General features: G+C 57.7%; 1 protein-coding gene across 1 annotated transcript in view; it reads right to left on the reverse strand.

Annotated features, from left to right (window-relative positions):
- Positions 1 to 24,279, reverse strand: part of DOC2B (double C2 domain beta) — a 35,511-nt gene extending 11,232 nt beyond the window's left edge. Inside the window, exons 1-6 of the mRNA XM_059669207.1 lie at positions 23,558 to 24,279; positions 15,595 to 15,674; positions 12,746 to 12,820; positions 9,988 to 10,097; positions 9,711 to 9,837; positions 7,086 to 7,243 (exon numbers count right to left, since the gene is read on the reverse strand). Coding sequence (XP_059525190.1) covers positions 7,086 to 7,243; positions 9,711 to 9,837; positions 9,988 to 10,097; positions 12,746 to 12,820; positions 15,595 to 15,674; positions 23,558 to 23,930 — 923 coding nt within the window. The 5' untranslated portion in view covers positions 23,931 to 24,279. The remainder of the gene's footprint in view (positions 1 to 7,085; positions 7,244 to 9,710; positions 9,838 to 9,987; positions 10,098 to 12,745; positions 12,821 to 15,594; positions 15,675 to 23,557) is intronic.
- Between the last annotated feature and the right edge of the window lie 458 nt (positions 24,280 to 24,737).

Genomic DNA, 24,737 nt, shown 5'->3' on the forward strand with positions numbered 1-24,737 from the left:
ATCCTCTCCTGCCTCCTCAGCAGTGCTAAGGATGTCCGACTGCAGCTTAGGTCTGCTCCCCGCTGGCAATTAGGACATCCCTCGAGGGCTGCCGGGCTGCCAGAGGGATGTCTGATTGTCAGCTTAGGCCCAATCCCCCGGGGAGCAGGCCTAAGCCAGCAGGTGGTCATCCCCCAAGGGGTCCCAGACTGCGAGAGTGCACAGGCTGGGCTGAGGGACCCTCCCCCATGAGTGCACAAATTTTTGTGCACCGGGCCTCTAGTTACTATATATGCACCCAACCTGGGAGCACCAAGTTATATAAAGCAATTACTAACAGGGAGAAACAAACAAAAATACAATTAAAGTAGGGGACATGAATACCCCATTGACAGCTATAAATAGATAATCTAAACAGAAAGTCAATAAGAAAATATCAGCATTAAATGACACATTAGACCAAATGTCTTAATTGATATTTATAGAGTGTTACATCCCAAACAACAGAATACACATTCTTCTTAAATGCAGACAGAACATTCTCAAGGATAAGCAACATGTTGAGGGCACAACACTAGTCTCAATAAATTTAAAAATGAAATCATAGTAAGCTTATTTTCCAACCACAATACTGTGAAACTGAAAAATATCTACAAGAAGAAAGCTGGAAAAACTACAGATAATGTAGAGATGAAACAGCATGCTAGTGAACAACTACTGGGTCAAAGAAGAAATAAGAGGCCAAAAGATACATAGAGACAAATGAAAAGACATTTTTGGGATACAGCAAAAGTGATACTGAGAGGGAAGTTTATAGCTTTGCAGGCCTATCTCAAGAAACGAAAAATCCCAACTGACAATATAATATTACACCATAAAGACCAAGAAAAAGAAGAATGAACGAAGCTCCTTTGTTCAGTAGGAAGGAAGGAAATAATAAAAACAGCAGAAATAAATGAAGTAGAGAACAAAAAGAAATATCACCAAGGAAAAAAAGAAAAATAAGTAAAATTAGAAATGAAAGAAAAGTTACAATGGACACCACAGAAATACAAAGGATTATAAAAGAATACTGTGAAAGGCTACATGCCTCCAAATTTGATTACCTGGAAGAAATGGACAAATTCTTATAAGTATACAAAGTTCCTAGACCTAATCATGAAAAAGTGGGAGACCTAAATAGACTGGTTACTAGTAAGAATACTGAAACAGTAATCAAAAACCTCTCCCAAACCAAAAGTCCAGGACCAGATCGCCTCGCTGATGAATTCTACCCAACACTCAAAAAGAAGATTTAAATCCAGTCCTTTCCAACCTCTTCCAAAAAACTGAGAAAGAGTGAATACTTTCCAACTCATTTCATGAGGCCAACCTTTAATACCAAAACCAGGCAACACACACACACACAAAAGAAAATTACAGGCCAATATCACTGATGGACATTGACGCAAAATTCTAAACAAAATACTAGCAAATCAAATGCAATACATTAAAAAGGTCATGCATCATGATCAAGTGGAGTTTATTCTAGGGATGCAAAGGTGGTCTAATATCCACAAATCTATCAATTTAACTAGATTAACAAAAGAAGACGAAAACCATTGAATCAAGTGTCAATAATTTAAAAACCATATGCTTATAATTGATGCAGAAAAAGCATTTAACAAGATACAACATCCATTTGTGATAAAAATACTCATAAAATGGATACAGAAGAAAAGTACCTCAACATAATATAGGCCATATATGACAAGCTCTCAGGTAACATCATACTTAATGGTGAAAAACTGAAACCCTTTCCACTAATACCAGGAATGAGACAAGGATGCCCACTCTCATACTGTTATTCAACATAGCACTGGAAGTCCTAGAGCAGTTAGGCAAGAGAAATAAAAGGCACCTGAATTAGGCATGAAGAAGTAGAACTGTCACTATTTGCAGACAACATGATTCTATTTATAGAAAATCCTAAAGACTCCACCAAAAAACTATCAGATATAATAAACACAATAAAATGAAGAATACAAAATCAACATACAAAAGTTTGTTGCAATCTCATTTACAATCAAAACAAAAAGAATAAAATACCTGAGAATAAATTTTAAAAAGGAGGTGAGGGACCTCCTTTTTATACTGAAAATTATAAGACACCATTGAAAACCATTTAAGAAGACATAAAGAAATGGAAAAATATTCCATGTTCATGGATTGGAAGAATAGCATTATTATTATTTTTAAATATACTTTATACTTTATACTTCAAATCTGTATGGAACCAAAAAAGCCCCTGAATAGCCAAAGCAATCTGAGAAAAAATAATAAAGCCAGAGGTATCACACTCCCTGACTTCAATCTATTCTACAAAGCAACAGCAATCAAAACTATACTATTGGCAGAAAAATGGATAGACCAATGGAACAGAATGGAGAGCCCAGAAATAGGCCACATATATGGGTAACTAATTTTTGACCAAGTAGCCAAAGGAAAGTCTCTTCAATAAATGGTGTTGGGAAAACTGGAAAGCCATATGCAAAAGAACGAAACTAGACTGTATATGACACCATACACAAAAACTAATTCAAAATGGATTAAAGACGTGAACATATAAGTCCTGAAACAATAAAAGACATAGAATAAAGCATAGATACCAAACTTAAGGACCTTGGTCTCAGAGGGGTTTTTGTGAACTTGAGCCCAAAGACAAGGGAAGTAAAAGCAAAAATGAACAGGATTATGTCAAACTAAAAAGCTTCTGCATAGCAAAGAAACCATCAACAAAACAAAAAGGCAAGCAATTGAATGGGAGAAGATATTTGCAAATTATACCTCCAGTAAGGGGCTAATCTCTAAGATATATAAGGAACTCATACAACTCAACAACAAAAACCAAACAACTGGATTAAAAAATGGGCAGAGGGCCCGGCCAGTGTGGCTCAGATGGTTGAGCATTGTCCCATAAACCAGGAGGTCATGGTTCCATTCTAGGGTCGGGGGATCAATCCCGAGTACGGGATATGCAGGAGGCAGCCAATGGATGTTTCTCTCTCATGCATGTTTCTATCTCTCCCTCTCCCACTCTCTGAAATAAAAAAAAAAAAAATGGGCAGAGGACCTAAACAGACACTTCTCCAAGGAAGACATAGAGATATATTTTCATGCTCAACATCACTAATCATTAGGAAAATGAAAATCAGAACCACAATGAGATACCACCTCAAACCTGTCAGAATGGCAATTGTCAATAAGAACGTTTTGGAGAGGATGGAAAGAAAAGGGAACCCTCGTACACTGCTGGTGGGAATGTAAATTGGCGCAGCTACTTTGGACAATAATATGGAGGTTCCTCAAAGAATTAAAGAATATTTCCACTTTAAAAAAAAAGAGAATAGAGCTATTATATGACTCAGCAATCCCTCTTTTGGGCATGTGCCAGAAAAATTTGAAAACATTTATTCATAAAGATAAACATGCCCCTATGTTCACTGAAGCATCTATCTATAATAATAAAAGTATAATATGCTAATTAGACTGAATGTTCTTCTGGACAACCTTCCAGACGAAGCCGGGGCTGTGAGGGAATCCCGGGTCCCGGGTGCCAGAGGGAAGCCAGTGCTGGCAGCTGGAGGAAGGAAGGCCTACTCTTGCATGATTTTTGTGCATCGGGCCTCTACTCTGTATATACAGTATAAAATCCTAATATGCAAATAAACCAAACAGCAGAACGACCAAACAACCATACAACCGAATAACTGGTCGCTATGGTGTGTGCTGACCACCAGGGGGCGTGCACGGAACATAGCGGGCGTAGGCCATGGTGGGATGGTGGAGCAGGTGAGTGGGAGCACCAGACCAAGGCAAGGCACCGGTCACTGTCATCAGGGCGATGCCTCTGGTGATTACTTAAATTCTTTGCTTCTGTGCGTCACAGTCCTGCCCAGCACTTGCACCTGCTGCTGGCGCTGGCCCTGCTCGCAGCCGCTACCAGCCCCAATTGCCTCTCAGGGCTTCTCCACCTCCCCCTGCTCCTGAGGGGCAACTGGGGCTGGCAGCCGCCTCTTGCACCCGAAGCTGGTGATGGCACTGCTTGCACCCGCTGCCAGTCCCAATCTCTTGGTGCCATCAGGAGGTGCGAGCTGTGGCTGCAGGCCCCAATTGCCCCTGAGGACTTCTCCACTTCCCCCTGCTCCTGAGGGGCGATCAGGGCAGCAGCCACCACTCATAGCTGCTGCTGGAGCCGGCCCCAATCGCTCTTTGCCGTCAGTGCATGGGAGCGGTGGCAGCAGGAGCAGGGCTGCTGGCAGACGGGACCAGGGGTTGTGGTGGGAGGGGCTGGGTGGGCCGAGACCCACCCCTGTGCCCACCACAGCCTCATGGCCCACAGTTCCTTTCAAGGTACATGAATTTGTGCACTGGGCCCCTAGTATACTAGAATATATAAAAGGCTAATATGCTAAGTGTCCCTCCAATGGGTTGCAGCGATGCGCACTGACCACCGGGGGGGGGCAGATGCTCAATGCAGGAGCTGCTGTGAAGCACACTGGCCATTTACAGAGAAACTGCGCTGCGGACCTGGCACCCACAAAGCAACACTTGACTTCCCCTAAGTGGGACACAGGCCCTGCCACCACCCCAGAGTGACAGCCCACCAAATCGCAGCCGACACCCCATGGTGCAAAATGCGGCCCACAGCCCAGCCCAGCCCGGAAATTGTGGCTGTAGCACCGGGTAATGACGTCATGTAGCAACTCCTGGCTTCCTCTCCCCAGCGACTAGCCTCCTTGCAGTTGCTTCAGCCCAGGAACACAACCCTGGCGTTTCCGTGAACCTGCAAGTAGCCACTGAGCCTGACTTTGACATCTCCCCCATGTGACTTCAGACTACTTCCTGCCATAAGAGACCTAGCGTCACAAGTGCAGGCGGCAGCACCTTGCTCCCCTTGGCAGCCCCTTCCCCTCTGTCCCCCTCAGACCAACCCCTGTAAGGCGCTCTGCAGGGTTTAGGGAATGGCCAGAACAGCATCCCCCTGTGCGCACCGTCCCGCAGTTTGCTTGGGGCTTAGCGTGTTTGGGACAGCTGTCCCTGTTTATTCATCCAGTCCTAACTCACTCATTTAACTGCTCAGAACTCTGTGCTATGCACGTGCCACCTCATGTGAAGCGATTCCTCTGCTGACGAATGTTTGGCTATTTCCAGGTTATCGCTGTGACAGTAATGCTGCAATAAACAGCTTTCCACCCAGGTAGGGTTTCTAGGATACAAAGAAGGAAAATCATGCAGCCACAGGTGCACAATTTCCTGCTTGACTGGAATTGCCGACTCCCCCCCACCCCACCCCCCGCCCCGAGTGGTTAGAAAGAGCCTCTGACTGTCCTCTGAGCGGTAACAGCACATCCCCTCACAGCGGCCTCTAATCCACAGCAAACCATTGTTTTGCTAGTGGTTGGCGTGGGGGCCAATTCATTGTTGTTTTATGTGGAAAATGAGTCGCCCCTGCTCCATGTGCAGGACCCTGACTTCGCCCAGTGATCCCGGGCAGCTTCCCATTACACCTGGGTGCTGCCCTGGAGCCTGGCTGCGTCGGATTGAAAAAACCAACAGCTTTACTGAGATATAATTCACATGCTGTGCAAGGCACCCCTATAAGTATACAGTTCACCACAGGGAGGCCCGTGCTGCCACACTGCACAACTCTGGGGCCACTAATCCCATTGGTCATATCATATTTCTGTCACTTTTTAAATCAAATGACAACAATGGTACAGACACTTTGAAAAACAGTCTGGCAATTACTCAAAAGGTTAAGCACGGAGTTACCATATGACCCAGCAATTCCGCTCCTAGGTATATACCCAAGAGAACTAAAAGCATGTCACCACAAAATCATGTATATTCACAGTAACATTAGTCACCACAGACAAAAGGTAGGAACAACATAAGTGTCCACCATCTGATGAATAAACAAAATGTGGTCTATCCACACAATGGAGTATTACTTGATCTTAAAAAGGAGTGAAATACTGATTCGTGCCACATGTATGAACCTTAAAAACATGCGAAGTGAAAGAAGCCAGTCCCAAATGGCCACACCTGTATGATCCCATATATGTGACATGTCTACAACAGGCAAATCCACAGACAGAAAGCAGGTCAGTAGTTGCCAGGGCTGGGTGGAGGATGGGGCAATGGGGAGTGACTGCTGTGAGCACCGGATTCTTTCTGGGGTGACAAAAGGCTTATAAAATTGTGATGGTGGCTGCACAACTCTATAAATATATTAAAAACCATTGGGCACACCGGGCAGGGGCCACTCACTCTCCATGGCCTCTGTCGCTGGACCTTCTCTCTGTCCCTCAGGCCGGGCCCCTTTCCACTGCTCTGACTGAAGAGGGCACCTCCTTTCTGCTGAGCCAAACTCCACTCTGAGCCCCGCCCTTCACGAGGCTCACTGGGCACCCAGACTAACATCCGTCTTTTGTTTGTGGAGGGCCCAGCGCTCTGATAGTGGTCATGTGACACCTGCTTCACCCCCACCTGCAGGGGCACCAGCTCCTGGGATACAGCTAGATCGCAGCCCCTCTGGGCACAGGGTCATGACTCAGGGACCCGGGCCACCATGCACGACCCCTGAGTTAGTGTCTCTCCCCAGCGCCACCACGAGCTCCTGCTGACGGGCTGGGTAGACCCTTATCCGCACCTATGGCACCAGCGCAGGCTGGGCACATGTGGGCAGCACTATGTCCTGGTGGAGTTCCTTGTCCGGATCTCCCAGCTTCTTGGCATAGGCCACCCCTTCCCGCCCCCTCCTGGGCCCGATGGTCACCGGAGGCCTGATGGGCATGAGGAGATCATTCATCTCTATCTGCATGACCCTGGGCAGCCACCCAACTTCTACAGGCCTCAGTTTCCTCATCTGTGAAGTGGGGCTGCCCAGACTTAACCCGTGAAGTTGCCAAGGGAGCACAGAAGAGAATGCAGCCTGCAGGCCCCGTGCCCACTGCGCTGCAGGCGCTCCCTCTGTGCTGGCCACACGGACTCCTGGTCTTGTCACCGAACCTCCCGTCCTGAGGTAACAGGAGGAGGAGGTGGCCGCCTGGCCGCACACTCACGTTTTCACGTAGGGATCCGAGTAGCCGTTGGCATCCATGGCAGCCAGGTGTGCACAGCGCACGATGCCGACCAGCAGGCCCTGCTTCTGCGAACTGTACTTGAGGGAGATGAGGATGCGGCCACGCTCCTCTAGGGACTTGTCTTCCGTCTTGTCCACCTGCGGGGCGGGCAGTCACTGAGCTGTCCTCACCTGCCCCCGTCCCTTCCCTCAGCCACGGGCCCAGGACAAACGGAGCCAGTGAATGGTGAGGGGTCACCCTGGCCCCAGACCCTTGAAGGTGCTTCCTGGAGCCTCTCGGGGTACAGGGGGCGGCCCCCTTGGGGAGAACACGGAGGACAGAGCTTCGACACATCCCTGATCCCAGGGGAGGGGGAGTCAGGAGGCAGGTGGGGCTGCCAGGCCTGTGCCCCCCTCGGGGATCACACTCAACTCTTGGCCTCACTGTCTGGCTTCCCCACCTGAGCCAGCCTGATGCTTCTCCACTCCTCACCCCCTTGAGATCACCTGTATCCACATTCTGGCTGCTGCTCACATGGACCCCTCTCCTCCGCTCTCTGTCCACCCAGGCACACCAGCTGGAGCCCCACGACCCCCAAGGGCTCCTGTGACGTGAAGGAAGACCCACCTGCCCCCACTCCCCCGCCCAGAGCAGACATGGCTCCCGGATCACAGCATTCACCCAGAGCTCAGGGGCCTCAGCATCTTTCTCAATACAGCGCTCAGGCCGCCAGGGGTGTGGCCCAGACGGGTGTGTGAGTCAACTGTCTGCCACTCTGGCCGGGGCCTCGCTCACCCAGGGTTCTTGTGCTAGTTTGTGTGATATGTGAAAATATAAAGGAGCGCAGGTATTTCCAGCTGTTTTCTTTGGTGTGGGGAGGGGGGTATAAGAACTTTGGGTCCCTTCCTAGGAAGACCATTAAACTGGGTATTATCCAGTGTTTACTGAGGACAAAGGAGTTCTCGGACTAAGTAAAATCTAAAATGCAGCGTCAAAATGTCTTTGTGGCCGGAGCGTCCATTCTAAACTGCACTCCTGTGGGGACCCTGCGCCCCTAAAACCAGACTAACGCGCTACCAGTGGATTCAAGCAAACTCTGCAAAACCCAAGCATGCCCGGTACAGGCACGCACACTCGCCACCCACGTGCACGCACCTCACACCTGCAGTCCACGCTCACATGCGCCCGCGCGCGCACACTCGCTCACATGCAGACACGGGCTCGCTTGCCCACACTGTGGCTTATTCATGCCGGGGATCAAATCCCAGGAACACAACTATAGTGGGAGTTTGATGTTGCCTTTTATAAGTGACATAGATCATTTGGAAAAACTGGGTTACCTGTGGCGAGTGACTAATAATAAAATAAAAAGGTCAGATCCATCACACAAATGTCTATGAGTGGGAGAGAGTGTGACAAGGGAACACGATTCGATCAAGTTATGCAAGAAGGCAGAGCTGGGGTTCTGGCGGGGAGCTCTGGCCTCAGGGCGATTTGCTCCCAGGGCTTGACCCTGGCCAGGCTGCTCTGAGGAGCGTGGGTCCCAGGGCCGAGCCCCACACGGCGGCGGGGCAGCCACTGGGCTCTGTCCTCTACACCCTTCCCCTTGCCCAGACCTTTGGGGGGACTGTACCCTGAACACAGCTGTAGGAGGGTCAGGTTTCTCAGGACCCTGGGGCCTCCTGGTCCAACACTCCCCGCCCCCAGCAGAGGGGAGGTAGAGCTGAGAGACAAATGGAAGAGGCTCTGGGCGGGCTCAGCTGTTGCAGGCGGCCGGGGTGGGGGTGGGGAATCGGTTTTGACATCATTTTCAAACCATCACAATTTCTAGGAAAGAATTATTTCCTGTCTCCCCTGGGAATCTCACGCCTAACGCGTTCCAGGTGAGTTCCCGTGTCCCCAGCGGCTCCTCCCAAGGCCCTCTGCGTCACAGATAATGGCCCTTTATCCTTCCAGGTGCCCAGGCCCCGTGTCCGAGACGCAGACCTGCCGGCACCCCATCCCGGCCCCAGCACCCCTCCCCGGCTGCTGCTTCGCCCCGGCCTGGGTCATGCTCTTCTCCTCCTCACTGCTCGCCCACTCACCTCCTCTCTCCCCCGTTCTGAGCCCAGAGAGCCTGTTAAAACGCAGTCAGATCTCCTAGCCCCTGCTCAGCACCCTCCCGTAGCCCTTCCACTCACGGTGAGAGCCTGAGTTCTTCCCAGCCTCCCTAGCCCCCAGCCTCAGCTCTCAGCTCCTAGGACACCCTCCCCTCTCCCTCCCCCACTCAGGGGGCTGCTGGCTGTGCCCCCAAGGCTGGGCCTTTCATCCAGCCTTTGCACCTGCTGTCCCCTCTGCCGGGAGCACTCTTGCGTGCCCGGTGAGCCCTCCCCAGGCACCCGTCCTCACCGCCACCCCCCTCATGCTTCCCTCCTCGGCCTTGATCGCTGTCGAACAGATGATCCAAAGGGGCGACTTATCCTGTTTTGGGTCTGTCTCCTGCTCAAGTTTCATGCGGGCAGGGATTTCTGTCCGTCCCCCCGGCACTCAGGGATGCCAGGCATGTAGTAGGCGCTCAGTAAATGCTGCTGGCCCTGAGCTCCAGCAGGGAGGGCCCTGCCCCCGGCAGAGCGCGGTGCCACTCACCGGCAGCTGCTTCTCCAGGCAGATGCTGAACGTCTTGGTGTGGTTGGGTTTCAGCTTCTTCAGGGGCACTCGCGTCTCCCCGATGAACTCGTTGTGGCGGAATTTGTCCTCATCGCACACGGAGATCCTGGAGGGCAAGGGCACGGCCAGCTCTTCAGACACACGGGGTGCTCCCACTTGGTTCCAAAGCCAGTGGGGGTTTGCAAGCGGTGGGTGGGGTGGATGTGGCCGGGCAGGTGTGGGTGGGGAGGGAACCTACAGCCAGGGCCTCACCCACCGCAGGGTCTTTCGAATCATGTCTTCGTCTGTGATCCCGTAGTAAGTGAGGGTCTCGTTCCACGTGGGGTTCAGCGTGTTTCGGAGAGTTTTTGTTCTGAGCTTATTTGCCTGGAGAGAGAGAGAGAGAGAGAGAGAGAGAGAGAGAGAGAGAGAGAGAGAGAGAGAGAGAGGATCCTCTGAGCAGGAAGGAGTGCGGTGGGCAGAATGGTGGCCCCTGAGCCTGGGAGTTAGCTCTTACACGGCAAAGGGCATCTTAGTCAGCTGACGCCAAAGCCCTGCCGGTGTGGCTCAGGGCCCTTCCCCCCCTTTATGAACCAGGAGGCCATGGTTTGTTTCCCAGTCAGGGGCGTGCAGGTGGCAGCCGATCAATGATTCTCTCTCATCGTTGATGTTTCTATCTCCCTCTCCCTCTCCCTCTCTGAAATCAATAAAAAATAGATGAAAAATAAAATTGCCTAAAAACCCTCCCAAAACTGGGAGATTATCTAGGTGACCTGGGTGGGTCCAATGAAATCACAGGGTCCTTAAAAGCAGGGGAGAGGGGAGCCAGAGGGCAGAGGGATGAAGGTGGATGACGGCGCGGTCTCTACGAACTGGGAAGGACTGGGACATGGCTCCTCCCGTGGGGCCTCCAGGAGGGACGCAGCCTGTGACACCTGGTTTAGCCCAGAGGGACCCAAGCCGCAGAGCCGGAAGGCGAGAAATGTGCGTTGGTGGTAAAATGCGTTCCTGCAGCCCTGGGACACTGTGACAGGAGGCTCCTGGCCGTGTGTGTGTGTGTGTGTGTGTGTGTGTGTGTGTGTGTGTGTGTTCGTAGGGGGTGAGGGGAGCGTTCTGCAGGAGGCGGTGGAGGGGGGGGGGGTTGGATGGGATTCACACCTCCCTGCCTCTGCTCAGGCTGCCCCTCTGCCTGGATGTCACCTTCCCTAGAGATGCCTGCGGGGCGGCCTGTCCCAGCTGCCATGCCGCCCCCATGCCTTCCTCTGTGCTCCTGTTGAGTTTGGTTCTTACCCTCCTTACCTGTCTGGCCCCTTCAGACCCTGAGCCCTTTGACCTCTCCACACCAGGCCCAGGCTGAGGTCAGGCCGGGGTTCAAATCCCAGCTCCACACTCCCATGAGCCCTTGGGCTGGGCGGGCTATTCCCCCTCTGGGCGAGGTTCCGCACTGTAAACAGCTGGCTTTCAGCATCCCTTCCGGGAAACTTCTTGATCAGGAGACTTCTCTCTGTAGAACGCCACCCCCTTCGGAAAGCCCTGTGGGGTCCCCACCACCCGGCCTCCAGGCACCGCCGGTTCTAGGTCCCGGGAGTCTAGGGACTGTGGTCACTGAGCTCGAGTTGGACACATTCCCCTGGTCACGTGGCCCTCAGCCCGGGATGTCCTCACCGCAGCCTGAGGAGGCGGAGGCCGGCCTGGGGAGCCACCGCCACTTCTCCTGCAGCCCCGCCTTCCCAGCGAGGGGTACGCACTTCTGGGCGCTCCCCCGGAGGTGGCGAGCCTCGGCCCTGCTCGCTGCTCAGAGGGCTTGAGCCTCAGAGTCCACTTGGGCCCCGGCAGCCCGTGGCTCCTCAGCGGGGCCCGCACTCCCACGAGTGACTCTTCCTCCCTCTCAGGCCACTGAGGGCTTCAGCGAGGCCAGGACAAGGATGCTGCCCACAGGGCTGTGCTGCTCATGCTCCCATGTCCCGTGTCCCGTGTCCCTCTACTTTCCCATGGTCCCCCCTCGGAAACAAAGCCGCTGGTCTCTAGTCGAGTCCCTTGGGACATGGGGTCTGCACAACTCACCCCGAGACGCCTGTGGGTCCCAGGGCAAGACCCAAATCTGAAAAGATGAGGTGACTGTCCCTTCCACGAAATGAAAAATACACCACCACGGAACTGTAAGGCACAGGCAGGGTCTGAGCGTCCCGTGCTGCGGGTCACCTTGATGCTTCTGTTTCACAGCACTTTTTTGCTAAACATTATTTTCCTCTCCTTTCCTAGATGCACCACGTGCTCGGTCTGCTGCTGGGTCGTCTGGCATGGAGCATGGGCTCTGTGGCCAAAAAACCTGGGCAGACACTGTCCACTCCGTGCCCCTCGTGGAGCATCGCAGAGCAGCCCATCAGTGCATGAAAGGCCCTGATAAGTCCTGCAGTAAAGAAACCTGTTCAACAATGTTTTCCAATGTTACTTGACCACAGACTCTCCCCCGCCATTTTTAATTAAAAAATATTTTTAAAGTTAATTTCGGAGAGGAAGGGGAAGGAGAGAGAGAGAGAGAGAGAGAGAGAGAGAGAGAGAGAGAGAGAGAAAGAAAGAAATGTCAATGTAAGAGAGAATCTTTGATCGGCTGCCTTCTGCACTCCCCCTACCAGAGATGGAGCCCGAAACCCGGGCATGTGCTCTGACCAGGAATTGAACCATGACCTTCTGGTTCATAGGTCAATGCTCAACCACTGAGCCATGCCAGGCCTCTCCCCTTTTTTAACATATTAACCTCCAGCTAAGACTACTTCTTATAAAACGCTGGCCTAGAAATTCTCTGGAAGGTTTCCCCAGCTCAGCAGGCAGGCAGTGCTGACCTGAGACTCCTGGGCGGCCTGGAGGGAGTGGGGCTGACTGGGTGCTCTGGGCGGAGGTGAACGGCTGAGGTCCCATCAGCCTGCTGGGCTCTGAGAGGGTGTGAGAGCTGTGCACCTCCCTGGGTGCCCCAAGCCCGGCCTGGGCCGCCGCAGCGGGCAGAGCTGGTTGGCAGCCCAGGACAGCCCCCTTACCTTACTGGCTCCGGGCAGCAGGTGCAGCTTGACATAGGGGTCTGCCAGCCCGTTGTGGTCCATCGGCTTCAGGCCCTGAGCAGAGAACAGCAAAGGCTGTGAGCCGAGCGTTGGGGGCACAGAGCAGCCGGGCCTCCAGGCCCCGGGTCAGCAGGCACCCCCTGTTCCCCAGCACCGGGCTGAGTCCATTCATGACCCTCCTTCACAGCAGCCCCCCACACTGAGGAGGGGGAGTGAGGATGCTGGTGTCGTCTCCCCTTCCCCACCATCCTGCCAGGGCAGCCTTTCTCTTCCCATCTCCTTATCATGGAGGCCAGCCACTCGCCCTGCTTTGGCCAGGCCCCTCCTTCTTCCTAACCCCCAGCCCCCGCTCCCCACACAGAACGTCCCTCCTGACCCTACATCCACTGGCCCGTCTGTCCACGCAGCCACACGCTGCCCTCTGGGGCTGTAGAAAAGTGTCTTCCATCCCGGAGACCAGGTCCAGCCTCTCCCGGGATTTGCCACAGCTCCCCGCGTGCGTGTCTGTGGAGGCCACGCAGCGGCCGGCCGTCCACGGAGGGTCTCGCCACGAGATGGCAGCCCTCGCTCACGCTGGACAGGCCGTGGGCCCAGGGAGCCGTGAGCCCTGAGCAGATGGGGCTTAGCTGACTTCACGCCTGCTCCCGATTCTGAACCTGCATTTCTCCTCCTGGGCTGGGAGGCTGGGAGGCAGGGAGGCAGGGAGGCAGGGAGGCAGGCGTGGCGTGTGTAGGCCGCGCTGGCAGCCCCGGCTGACCTGCTGGCTGGTTGCTCATGACCAGGCCCACCTCGAAGGGGGGCTGTGCTCCTCTGCCCCTGCTCCCGGGTGGGCACGCCCACCGCCTGCTCTGTTCTGGGAGGGGGCACACAGGCTGTAGAGCCAGGCCGGCCTGGCAGCTCCTGCACTATGAACTGGGTAAGGGCGGAGGTCCCGGGTCTCCTGCGCCTCAGCTTTAGCGTCTGTAAAAGGGGTGAGGAGCTCTCACCTCCCAGGGCGGGAGTGAGAGGTGAGAGGTGATGCTGACCAAGGGCCTGGACAGCAGGGGGCTGCTCCCTTTTCCCTACATGCTAGCTCCCCCCTCTCCCCCGGGAGAAGCCAGAGGAGGGTGGAGGGTGGGGTGGGGTATCTGTGCTCTGCCCTGCCCTGCGGGCTGGCTCTGGGCCGAGGCTGGCTCTGAGGCCCTGTGTGCACCAGGGCAACCAGGCGGCCTTTCAAACACAAGGCCCTCTCCCAGCCTCTGGCCTGCTCCCAGGAAGTGCCTGGGCTGGTGGTCTGTTAATTTTCTTAGTTCCTCTGTGGGAACAAGGCCCATGTGCCCATGCATGTGGGTGGGTGCCTCCCCTGGCACCACCCCAGGACAGCACTAGGTACTGAGGACCTGATCGTGTACTGCTCACCCTCCACGCAGGTGGGGGTGATTAAACCCATTTTACAGATGAGCAAACTGAGGCTGCTGTGCTTACTCAGGGGGAAGGTGGCCAAACTAGGGGCCAGGACATCGGGCCTCCTCCCAGAGTCCCCTGAGGGGCTCTGCCTGTCAGCCCTGCCTCAGCCTCCTCCCCAAACCACAACCCAGAGCCGCAGCTCCTCCCATCCCTGCGCCACCCCCTGCCCTGCAGGACTGAGTCTAAGCAGGTGAATGACCTGGAGACCGGGGAGCTGCCACGGCTCAGGGTCCTCCCATCCCCCACCTCATATGTGTGCACACAAGGTGCCCAGAGACCCTTACACACACGTCCATACCCCCCACCCCCACGCCCAGGGGGGGAAGATGGGCACACAGTGCGGGAGGGCCCGGTGTCTGGGCTGGGGAGAAGGGGTGGCTCTGGCCAGAGTGGCTGGTAGCCAGTGCCCATTCCATCCCCAAGCCTGGGCACCTGCATAAAGCTGGTGGGGGGAGAGTGCAGGCATCTGTTCGAACTTCGCAGTCTGCCCTCCACCTCCGCACAGCGGGGGGTCGCCTCTCAGCTCTGCACCGGGGGCAGGTCTGGAGCCCCTGCCCCGCGAGGCTGGGCGTGCCCACATCACTGCCCGCAGCCCCCAGAGGACGGGCTCGGGATGGCGTATGCAGGCCTCTCGGTGCCCAACGAGGGCCCGGCCCAAAGTGGACGATACTCACCGCTGCCATGGCAGGCCAGGGGGTGGCGGGGGCGGGCAGCCTGGCCCTCTGGGGGGCAGAGTGGGAGGGCGGGCAGAGAAGCAGGCCGGGAGGGGGGCCTAGGGGTGGGGCCGGGGCCCAGGCAGCTCCTCGCTCTGAGCCAGGCCCAGGCCCTCCCACGACTCTCCGGGAGGCTCTAGGCTGCACACCGCCCTCACCTTGCGAGAGAACATCCGCCTTGGCACCTTCCTCCCAGAGGGAGCCGTGTGTGTGGGGTGGAGGGAACAGCAGGGCTGAGAACAGAGCTGACGCTGGCCACGCCCCAGGGGCAGGACCGCCCACGGCCCGGCCCAGAGACCAGGGTCAGGCCCTGACGCTAAGACATGAATCCCTGCCTGGCGCCTGGCGTGGTCTCAGTGCCCAGAGTGGCACCCTTCCCACTCCCAACAGCCCCTCCCCAGCTTAGGGGCCTCTGTCCCCTGAAAGCCCCGCCCAGGCCTCCCCCCCCCCCCCCCCCCCCCCCCCGCCTCTGGTCCTGCTCCTTCCCCAACGCCTCCCTCTGCAGGGCTTTTAAGGGCAGCTGAGATGATTTAGGCAAAAACTCCCTCCCTGCCCTTCTCCCACACAGCACGGACACCACCAGGCCGGACAGGAAACGGGAACCGGGAGGACTGGCCTTCCGCCTCAGCCCCTCCTGGGGAGCCGGGCCTGGGACGGAGCCGGGCCTACCTTGGCCTTGCTGATGGTGCAGTGCAGAGCGTTGTTCTCCTGGTCGTACAGGAGGCTGAAGTCCAGCGTGCCCAGGGCGGCTGCGGACAGAGGGGGGCTCAGGTCACGCATCGCTGCACGGGGAGAAGCGTCACCCACCTGAGTGGGATCGGACAAGGGGCCAGTGCCCACAGGGCCTGCCACCAACTGGGCACCTACCGCACGCCAATCCCTCCACCAGCGTCCCAGCCCCTCCACGCCCCGCCTTCTAGATGAGGGGCTGCGTCCCAGACAGGCTAGGTCAACCGCCCCCGTCATGGTGAATAGAGGCCCGAGTCAGACGCCGGCGGTCAGTGCACAGCCCAGGCCCCTAACCTCCGCACCGTGGGGTCCAACCTGTGGCTGGTCCGTGTGGCACCACAGGTACTGGGCCCTCCTTCAGCAACTGACGATCTGGGCTCCAGCCGCAGTTTCCCTCTCCCGTTAAATATCACAAGGATCATGGGAGACGGCAGGAGACAGGCTTTGTGAGGCTGCAGGCCCGGGCAGACTGGTTGGCTGATCTACTCACCCACCTCCCAGCAACACTCGGGGTGCAGCTCCCTGGTCTCTGGTCCCTTGGGGGCCTGGGCAGGCTTTGAGGAGCCAGCTGCGTCCTCATGCTGTCACCGCCAAGCCCATGAGGCAGCGGGCGAGTCCCAGGGGCTGGGCAGAGGATGCAGCAATAATTGGGCGCAGCTGCCACTCTCGGGGGCAATCATGGCAGCTGTGGCCTCCCACGCCGACGTGGCTCCCGGCACGAGGATGAGTTGTGGTGGGGGCAGACCTCGGGGCAAGCCTCTGGACGGCAGAGCGCACACTCAGAGGATGTCTTCAGAAGCCCAGGTCCTGCTCGAAGGCTGCTGGGCTGGTCAACTGGCACCTCATTCATTCATTCATTCATTCCCTGCCGAGTGTCTACAACATGCACACTCTAGGGATGAGACACTAAGGCCTAGTTCCCGCCCCCAGGAAAGCACGGCATGATGGGAGGAACAGGTGAAAAGAATTTGCCATAACAGAGTGTGGTGGGCCAAGAGGGATGGGCGATGCTTGATCTTGATGTGAACTGCGGCTATCAGGGAATGCTTCCTGGAGGAGGGGATGCTTCAGTGGGGCTGGGAAAGGGGCATTCCAACCACAGGCCAGCCAGAGCGTTGGGGGCGGAGTGGCTGGAGTGGTGCTGGGGGAGGTCAGGGCACCCAACATGGACTAGATCCAACTATGGCCCGCCAGCCAAGTCCGGCCACGCCCACCCATTTATATCCGAACCACAGACACCTGCTCACTATTACAAGGCAGAGCTGAGTAGCTGTCACAGGGACCACACTGCCCACAGATCCCTGGGCTCACACAGGGGCCCAGGTCTGGCAAAGTTTTTTTTTTTTTTTTTCCCAAATTGATTTCAGAGAGGAAGGGAGAGGGGGAGAGAGAAACATTAATGATGAGAGAGGATCATTGATCGGCTGCCTCCTGCACACCCCCTACTGGGGATCGAGCCCACAACCCGGGCATGTGTCCTGCCCGGGAATGGAACCATCGAACCGTGACCTCCTGGTTCACAGGTCGATGCTCAACCACTGAGCCACGCTGACTGGCCCTGACAAAGTTTTGGGGCTGCAGAGAAATGGGCAAATTAAGGCCTGGGCATGTGGAGCTGCCCTTCATTCTGAGGTGATGGCACCAAGTCAGGCGTGCCTTGCTCTGTAGCTCCTCACCCAGGATAAGGCACCCCGCTCAGCATCTTTGTTCTTGCCCGGCGGGCACACGGCCCTGGGTTCAAATCCCGGCTCTGCACGTCCTGGCTGTGTGACCTCTGGCAGTGTATCCAGCCTCTCTCTGCCTCAGTTTCCCCTGCAAGGTGGAGACGCAATAAGATCCACCTCCCAGCATCGTGCTTTAAAACACACCCGGGACACAGAAAACGCTCAGCGGATAATTATAGAAGAGCAGAGCCATTTAGGTGACTTTTCTAGAAAACTGTACTTGCCCCGCTGAGACACCTTCTGGAATGAACTCGTTCCAAACTGGATCACTCCCCTCCCCGGCGTGGTGAGAGTGGAAGACACAACTGGCCACTTGCTCTTTCCCTGAGTAACCTGAGTCATGGCCATGACGGCGGTTACTGTTCTGCGTCAGTCACAGCACAGACACGGACGGACTGTGGGATGGTTCCTCCACCCAGTGACCCGGTGGCCTCTCTCTGAGGGGTTTTCCTCCTGTTTCTGCACCTGCTTTGCCACTGGCTTCCAGCTCCCATTAAAGGACCCGCCTCTGCTGGCGCAGCTCCCTCCTACTCAATAGCTACTTGCTTAGTCTACGGAACCGGGTGAGAATGCCTGTTAGAGCTGCGTCCAAACTCAGAGTCGACAGGCCCAGAGTGGAGTCTCAGGGACTTCTCCCTGAGCAGACGGTGCTGCTTTAGGGCTGACGGTGTCTGGCCTTTTGCTGCCTGTATTCCTAGCTCCCGGCGGGGAGGCGGGCAGGCGAGGGTGCTGCACGCGAGGCATACATCACCGTGCCCCTAACAGCGACACAGCCGCGGGCCCACGTTCTCCAGGTCTGTGCTTTTGTAAGAATGTTCTCCAAAGCTGTTGGCTTTACACGACGCCCAGTCACGCTGCTGTTCAGTTCAGGGCTATCCGCGGTTTGCTAACCCCAGACACTGGCCTCCCGAGAGCAGGGGCCAGGCCTTGGCCACGCCTGGGCCACCAGCAAGGAGCAGATGTTCCAGCCACATGGCCGGTCCATTCAAACCAACTCTCTCCCCAGCCGCTCTCTGGTGTGATGCTCGCATGTCAACATGCGCACCCCACGATCCCTGAAGCTTCCCAATCCCAGAGAAGGACAAGCGGCGAGATGGAGGGGCCACCTGCTTCCCACCGGGGAACGGCTCCAGGAGGAGAGAGGCCCCTCCCACTGGGCCCCCAGACATCCCTGTCTGAGGAGGCCTGCGCCGCTCAGTGGAACGGGCACCTGTTACCACTTTCCCGGAAGGAACATGTCTACTGTTGCCCCAGGGCGAGGTTGTCGAGTTTCTTTGAACTCCAATGTGAGTTTTGTAAGAAATAATGGTTTATAAATGGAAGCTCAGTCACCGTTTCTAGAGACTTGCCAGTGATGGGCGCTCTCTTAGGGCGTTCATAGTCCCAAGTCCTCATTCCCATTCAGAGAAACGAGGCTCAGAGAGGGGAGGCGACCTGCTCAGGGTGGCACAGCAGAGCCGGACACAGAATCCAGGCCTCGCCGTTGCCATCCCGACAGTCCCTGCCCTACGGCCCACGGCTCCTGAGCTGTTCTGTCTGCCACTTAGTTTAGCCGAGATCGCGGGAGGATGCCTTGGAGAAAACAGAGAAAAGCAGAGCTGCTCCTGGGGACCGGGAGGGGCCTGGCCATGCCCTGCACGGGGGGGGGGGGGGGGGGGGCCTCTGAGTGGGAAACGTACTCGGGCTGCGGGTGAGCAGGGCCCCGGGGCAGGCGAAGGTGCTGGTCTGTGTGAGCCACGGGGTCCTGCCCTTGAGTCACTCAAATCACGCGTCCTGGCTGACGTTTCCATCCTTGGAGAGATAATGCGGGTTGGTCACTAATGGGCCTTGGAGAGTTGTCACCCGCTTGTTGGTAATTATAGCGCTTTAATGGGGCTAATTCAGAGACAAGCCAGCTCAAGCCCCTGCCGGTTCCTCTGAGGGTGAAGGGCCCTCTGCTCTGCCCACGGAGACCGAAGGCATCACTTTGACCTTGGCTTGCACCTGGACTTTCCTCACCCGAACACCCTTGGGCATAGGAAATCGGCCGTGTGTGTGTGTGTGTGTGTGTGTGTGTGTGTGTGTTTCGAGAAAAATGTCTGCCTCTCAGAAAGTTTTAAAAAATCTATGGCAAGAGCCACAAACATGATCAAGCCTGAACTGAAAGCATTTTGTAGTTGCAGAAACGGAGGCACTGAGCTGGGCACCGCAAGGGGACAAAGGAGAATGAGCCACACACCCTCCAGGAGCTCAGAGGCAGAGGTAGGGCTTTTATGCATCTATTCGTCCCCCCGCTTTAAGCCGTTCAAGTTCTCCGCTGCCTCCTGGACTCATCTCAACCTCCTCACCTCCTCCGTGTGGCATTCAAGGCCCTCGGCTCCTTTGGGATGTGATGGCTTTGGCCTCCTCGTTAATCTTTCCCCCTTGACTTCAGCCACTTAACCTACTGCTCTGCCTCCGCTGGGCTGTTTCCTACACCTCGGCACCTGCTGGGCAGTCCCTCTACCAGGAGCACCGCCCTTCCTCCCTCCACTCGACCAGTCGGCTTCCTCCCTCCCTCCCGCCTCTGAGTGGAGTCTTCCCTGTGGTGAACTCTGCCAGCCAGTGCTTGGCAGTGGGTTCCTGCCTCCCTGTCCTCACTGCTGGGCTACTGGTGCCTTTTGATGTCCATAAACTCTCTGATGACAGAGCCTGCGTCTCAGTCATTCTTGAGTCTCCATGCCCAGCACAGCGCCTGACACAGGGTTGGCCTTGCGATGTTGAGTGGCATAGCAATTCGGTCCGGGCAGAACATGACTGGTTCAAAGGAAGGGCATCCCTGCTAGTGGGCCCAGGAAGTGCCCCAGCTGAGGGCCTTCGGGGCAGGCCTCATGGCAATTCCCCAGTCCTTTCTTGCTCCAGGCCTGCATGGCACCAGTCCTGCCCAAGCCCGGGCGGAATCCGGCCCCGCCGGCGGAAACATGGGTACCTGATGCAATCCTGGCCAGTGAGGCAGAAAGACAGGTCTCCTGGGGAGTCTGGGAGAGATTTCCTCACTCTTACACTGAGACATGGGAGAGGAAACGACCCTTATCAAAGTTAGGATTCTGCCTGGCCTGCGTGGCTCAGTGGCTGAGCATCGACCTATGAACCGGAGGTCACGGTTTGATTCCTGAACAGGGCACATGCCGGGATGGTGGGCTTGCTCCCCAGTGTCAGGTGTGCAGTGCAGGAGGCAGCCGATCCATGATGCTCTCATCATTGATGTTTCTCTCTCTCCCTCCCTCTCCCTTCCTCTCTGAAATAAATAAAAATACATATATTTTAAAAAAGGATCCTATTGCTACATGTGATGGTTGGATGTGCAGCAGCCACCTTGGACCACGAGGGAGGTCAGCCGGAGAGGACATGAGCATGGCCTCGTGGAAAGACAGACAGAACCATCACTCCTGCTGTTGCTGATGAGTGCTGTCTACATGTCCCCGGTGCCACCAACCTCGACAGTCCTCAGTGTGTAACACAGATGAGTTTTCTGTTACTTGCAACCCAAAGCATTCTAGTCATTACAGTTTTGAAGAATGGACTGGGTTTCCACAGGTGGAGAGTGGGTGGGCAGGGAAGAGGTACATGAAGAGGGTGGGCCATAGGGCCCGTCTGGAGGGCAGCAAGCCTCAGAGTCCAGCTCAGGTGGACACCCTGTGGACCACGGGGGGGGGGGGGCACTTCTACCTCCAGCACTCCCTGCCTCTTCTCCCCAACAACACTCCTCCGTCAGATCAGTTTGGAACGTGTCAACGTGGTGCGTGTGCCTTGAGGTGACTTACAAAGGATGAGCTTTAAAGGGAAGGAAGAAAAGGCCGAATAAATAAACCGCGCTTCCCTCCTGGCCTTGGACAACAGACCAGCCGCCCTAATTTCTTTTTGTTAGAAGAGAGCTAATCCAATAATTAGGGCAGCAAATAGCATAACCCTGGCTAAAGCTGTAAAGAACCATCTGGCTTGAATCATTTAGGCTTCTCCCAGGGATCTGGTTGTCAGAGCCAAGAGGCGACGGTGGCCTGGGGTACTGGGTGGAGAGCAATTCTGCCCCAGAACTTGGTCCCTCGGGGGACAGGAGCCAAGATTTCTGTGTTCCCGTGCCTGGCATGTTTGCTCAGCCACTGATGGTGGGCTGCCCCTCGAAGGGGATCAAGGGGCCCCAGCTGGCCCTGGCTCAGCCACATTCTCTCCTTCCTAGTTCTGTTCAGCAGTCAGCAGAGTGCCCTGGCGATAGGGGTGTGCCCAGCTCACGGCTCAGGCTGGCAAGGCCGTGTCCAGGGCTGCCTTGTACCGCCGACTCCAAGTGAGTTTGTCCCCTGCGAGGACTGGTGGGCTCTCTGGGCCCAGGCCCCAGCCCTGTTGCCTCTCTGCTGCTAGGACAGTGCTCTGAGAAGGAGTGCGGAGTGGATGCCCGAGTTTGGGGCTCTCTGGTCCCCTCGTGCCCTGGGTTCGGGGGCAGCCAGAAGAAACAACACTTTTCTCTCTGCTGCTGTATGTTACCCAGAGGACCCTTGTGGCACGTGGAGGGCTGCCCCAAGCTCAGGCAGAAGCCCTGCCTGCCCCGCCCCCTCCCTGGGCGTGGAAGGAAAGAGACTGCAAACAGAACAAGTTCCCCATCCCTTCTTCCGGAGGGGACTCTGGATTCAGCACATCCAAGGGGGGGACTTGGGTCCCAGTTAGGGACCGCTAGAGGCACAGCAAGTGTGGGGGCGGGGGTGCGCTTTGCCCAGGGCGCCAGGGACTGGGGGTGGGGAAGAGCCAGGCACAGCCCTGAGGCCAATCAACTCTCCCAATTCCATTTCCCCAGCTGGCAGAGAAGTGGGGGGAGGCCTGCTCCCCGCTGAAGCGGGTGGTGGGGGGGACAGGGCCTCAATACCCAGCCTCTGGCTGCAGGGCTGTGGTCCAGGCCCAGAGAAAGTGCACAGAAGGCAGTTTTCCCACACAGGCCTGGGCTCTGACCCGCCCGCCTCAGCTGATGTCCTTCCTGGGCTCACTCCCCCGGTCTCCTAGGTAGGGCGATGGGAGACGGCTGCCCCCCCCCCCCCTCCCAGGGCTGATAACCCCACCATCAGCATCAGAGGCACATTTTATGCAGGAGGGCACGCCAGACCCCCCAGCCGAGGCCCCTGTGAGCTCCCGAGCCTGGCGCAGACAACCTCGCTGCGCTGCGCGGGAGGGGGGGGGGCCGGTGGGCCTTGGCGACGCCCGCGAGTGACCCTGCCCGGAAAGGTGCACACCCTGGGCAAGGCTGGCGTTTGACGCGGGTTTTCCAGGGCTGAGAGTGACGTGCTGGGCTGCAGCCGGGCTGGGGGCCTTGCAGGTGTCGCGCCCCCCTCCCCACTCCCATCTGGCTCTAACACATTCAGCACCGCGTAGCGACCTCTTCAGCCTCCGCGTCCCCTGCAGTCCGGGCCGGGCGGGGCTCAGAGACCCGAAAGGCGCCAGAAGCGCCCACCGCCGGCCTCGGCCCCGGGGGACCCGGGTGCTCGCCTACTCGCTGGGGCTCAGGGCTCGGTCCCCGGAGAAGGAGGCGCGGGCTGGGGGCTCTTCCCGGCCGGGGCGGCGGGCGTAACAGGTGGGCGGAGGCCGGCGGCGCTGCGAGCGCAGCGGCCGGGGTCCACGGACCCGGGGGAGGGACCGCCAAGGTTTCTCCAAAAGACAAGCAGCCCCGCAGTCCTCGGTCCCCGGCCCGCGCGCCAGCAAAACCGCCGCGCTCTGCGGGCCGCCGGGCCCACCGGAGGCCAGCCCGGCCCCGGGCCCCCTCCCCGCGCGGCTCCAGTCCAACCCTCGGCCCCGAGCCGGCCCGCAGCGGGCTCCCGGCACCGAGCGGCCGCGCAGGCGGCAGCAACTGGTGTCTCCCAGGGCGCAGCTCCGCCCTTCCCGGGAACAAAAGCCGCCGCCCGCGCCCGGGCTCCAGCCGAGACGGGGTGCGGCGCGGGCTCCAGGGAGCCGGGCCTCGGAAATGGGACACCCCCAAACTTCCCACCCCTCCGGCCCGGGTGGAGGGAGCTGCCGGGGCGGGGTCGGCCGGGCGCGCGAGGACCGGGCGAGGGGCCGCGACCCGCGGGGGGTGCGTGCAGAGGGCACGGGGACCGCAGGCGGCCCGCGGGCCCTCGAGGTCGGGAGCGCGTGGGCAGCGGAGCCGCGGGAGCGGGCGCGAAGGCGGCGAGTTGGAAACTTACTGCAGTCGTCGGACTCGTAGCCGTCGGCGTCCGGCTCCTCCTCGGGCGGCTTGGCGGGCGGCCGCGCGGGGCTGGGGCCGGGGCCGGGGCCCGGGCTGGCGCCGTAGGCTCCGAAGAGCTGGTCCACGTCCTCTTCGTCGTCGCGGGCGCCGTCGGAGGGGCTGCGGCGGCCCGCGCCGGTCGCGGCCGGGCGCGCGGGGGCGTCCGGGGGCGCAGCGGCGCGGGGCCCCGCGGCCGGGGGCAGGCCCCGCGGGAAGCGGGGGAAGTAGTCGGAGATCTGCTTGATGGGCCGGATGGGGCCGGGGCACACGTCGATGGCCATATGCTCCTGGATGCTGATGGTCGCCTTCTCCCCGCGCCGCCGGAGGGTCATGCAGGCAGCGCGGTCCCGCCCGGGCGCGGCCCGGCCTGGTCTGGCGCAGCCTCGGCCGGGGGCGGCTCGGCAAGCCGGCGGGGCGCGGCGCGGGTGTGGGCAGCGCCGGCGGCGCCCCCGGGACGGCCCTGACGCGGCGGCGACCTGCTCGGCGGCGGCGGGCGCGAGTGAGTGCCGGGGGCCGGCGGGCGGGGGGCGGGCCCAGCAGCGTCACCCGGCAGCAGCCAAGCAGTGCGAGTGTGCGGGCGGCGCGGGCGGCGCGGAGCCGGAGCCGGAGCCGGAGCTGGAGCCGAGCGCGCCGAGCGCCGCACTCACCGGCGCTCACACCGCGCGCACGCCGGCCCGGGACCCCGCGCGCGCACACACGCGGGAGGGCAGGGCCACCTGGGCGCCTTCCACTCGCGCGCGGTCGCAGGACTAGCGGGGAGCTGAGCAGGGACACGCAGGACGCACACCCGCACGTTCCCGCCCGTGCCAGCCCCGGCCGGTCCCGTTCCTTCTCACAGGACACACGCAAGCTGTGCAAGGACGTTCCAAACACACAAACGTGTGTGGACAGTCGGCGGGAGTGCCCACTGGCTCATATCTTTGCAGGACACACACACACACACACACACACACACACACACACGCTAACATATGTGTCCACACAGAGTTGGTTGAGTACACCTCTAACATAATACACCAGCACATGGGCACAGAGGTGGCCAGGGGGCTGGGCACACATGCCTCCAAGCACACCTCACAGGGCACACAAACACACCGCAGAAGTGATGCAGGGTTTTGCACAGACATCCCCCTGCCACA

This window comes from Myotis daubentonii, chromosome 16 (genome assembly GCF_963259705.1).
Source record: "Myotis daubentonii chromosome 16, mMyoDau2.1, whole genome shotgun sequence".
Classification (NCBI taxonomy): domain Eukaryota; kingdom Metazoa; phylum Chordata; class Mammalia; order Chiroptera; family Vespertilionidae; genus Myotis; species Myotis daubentonii.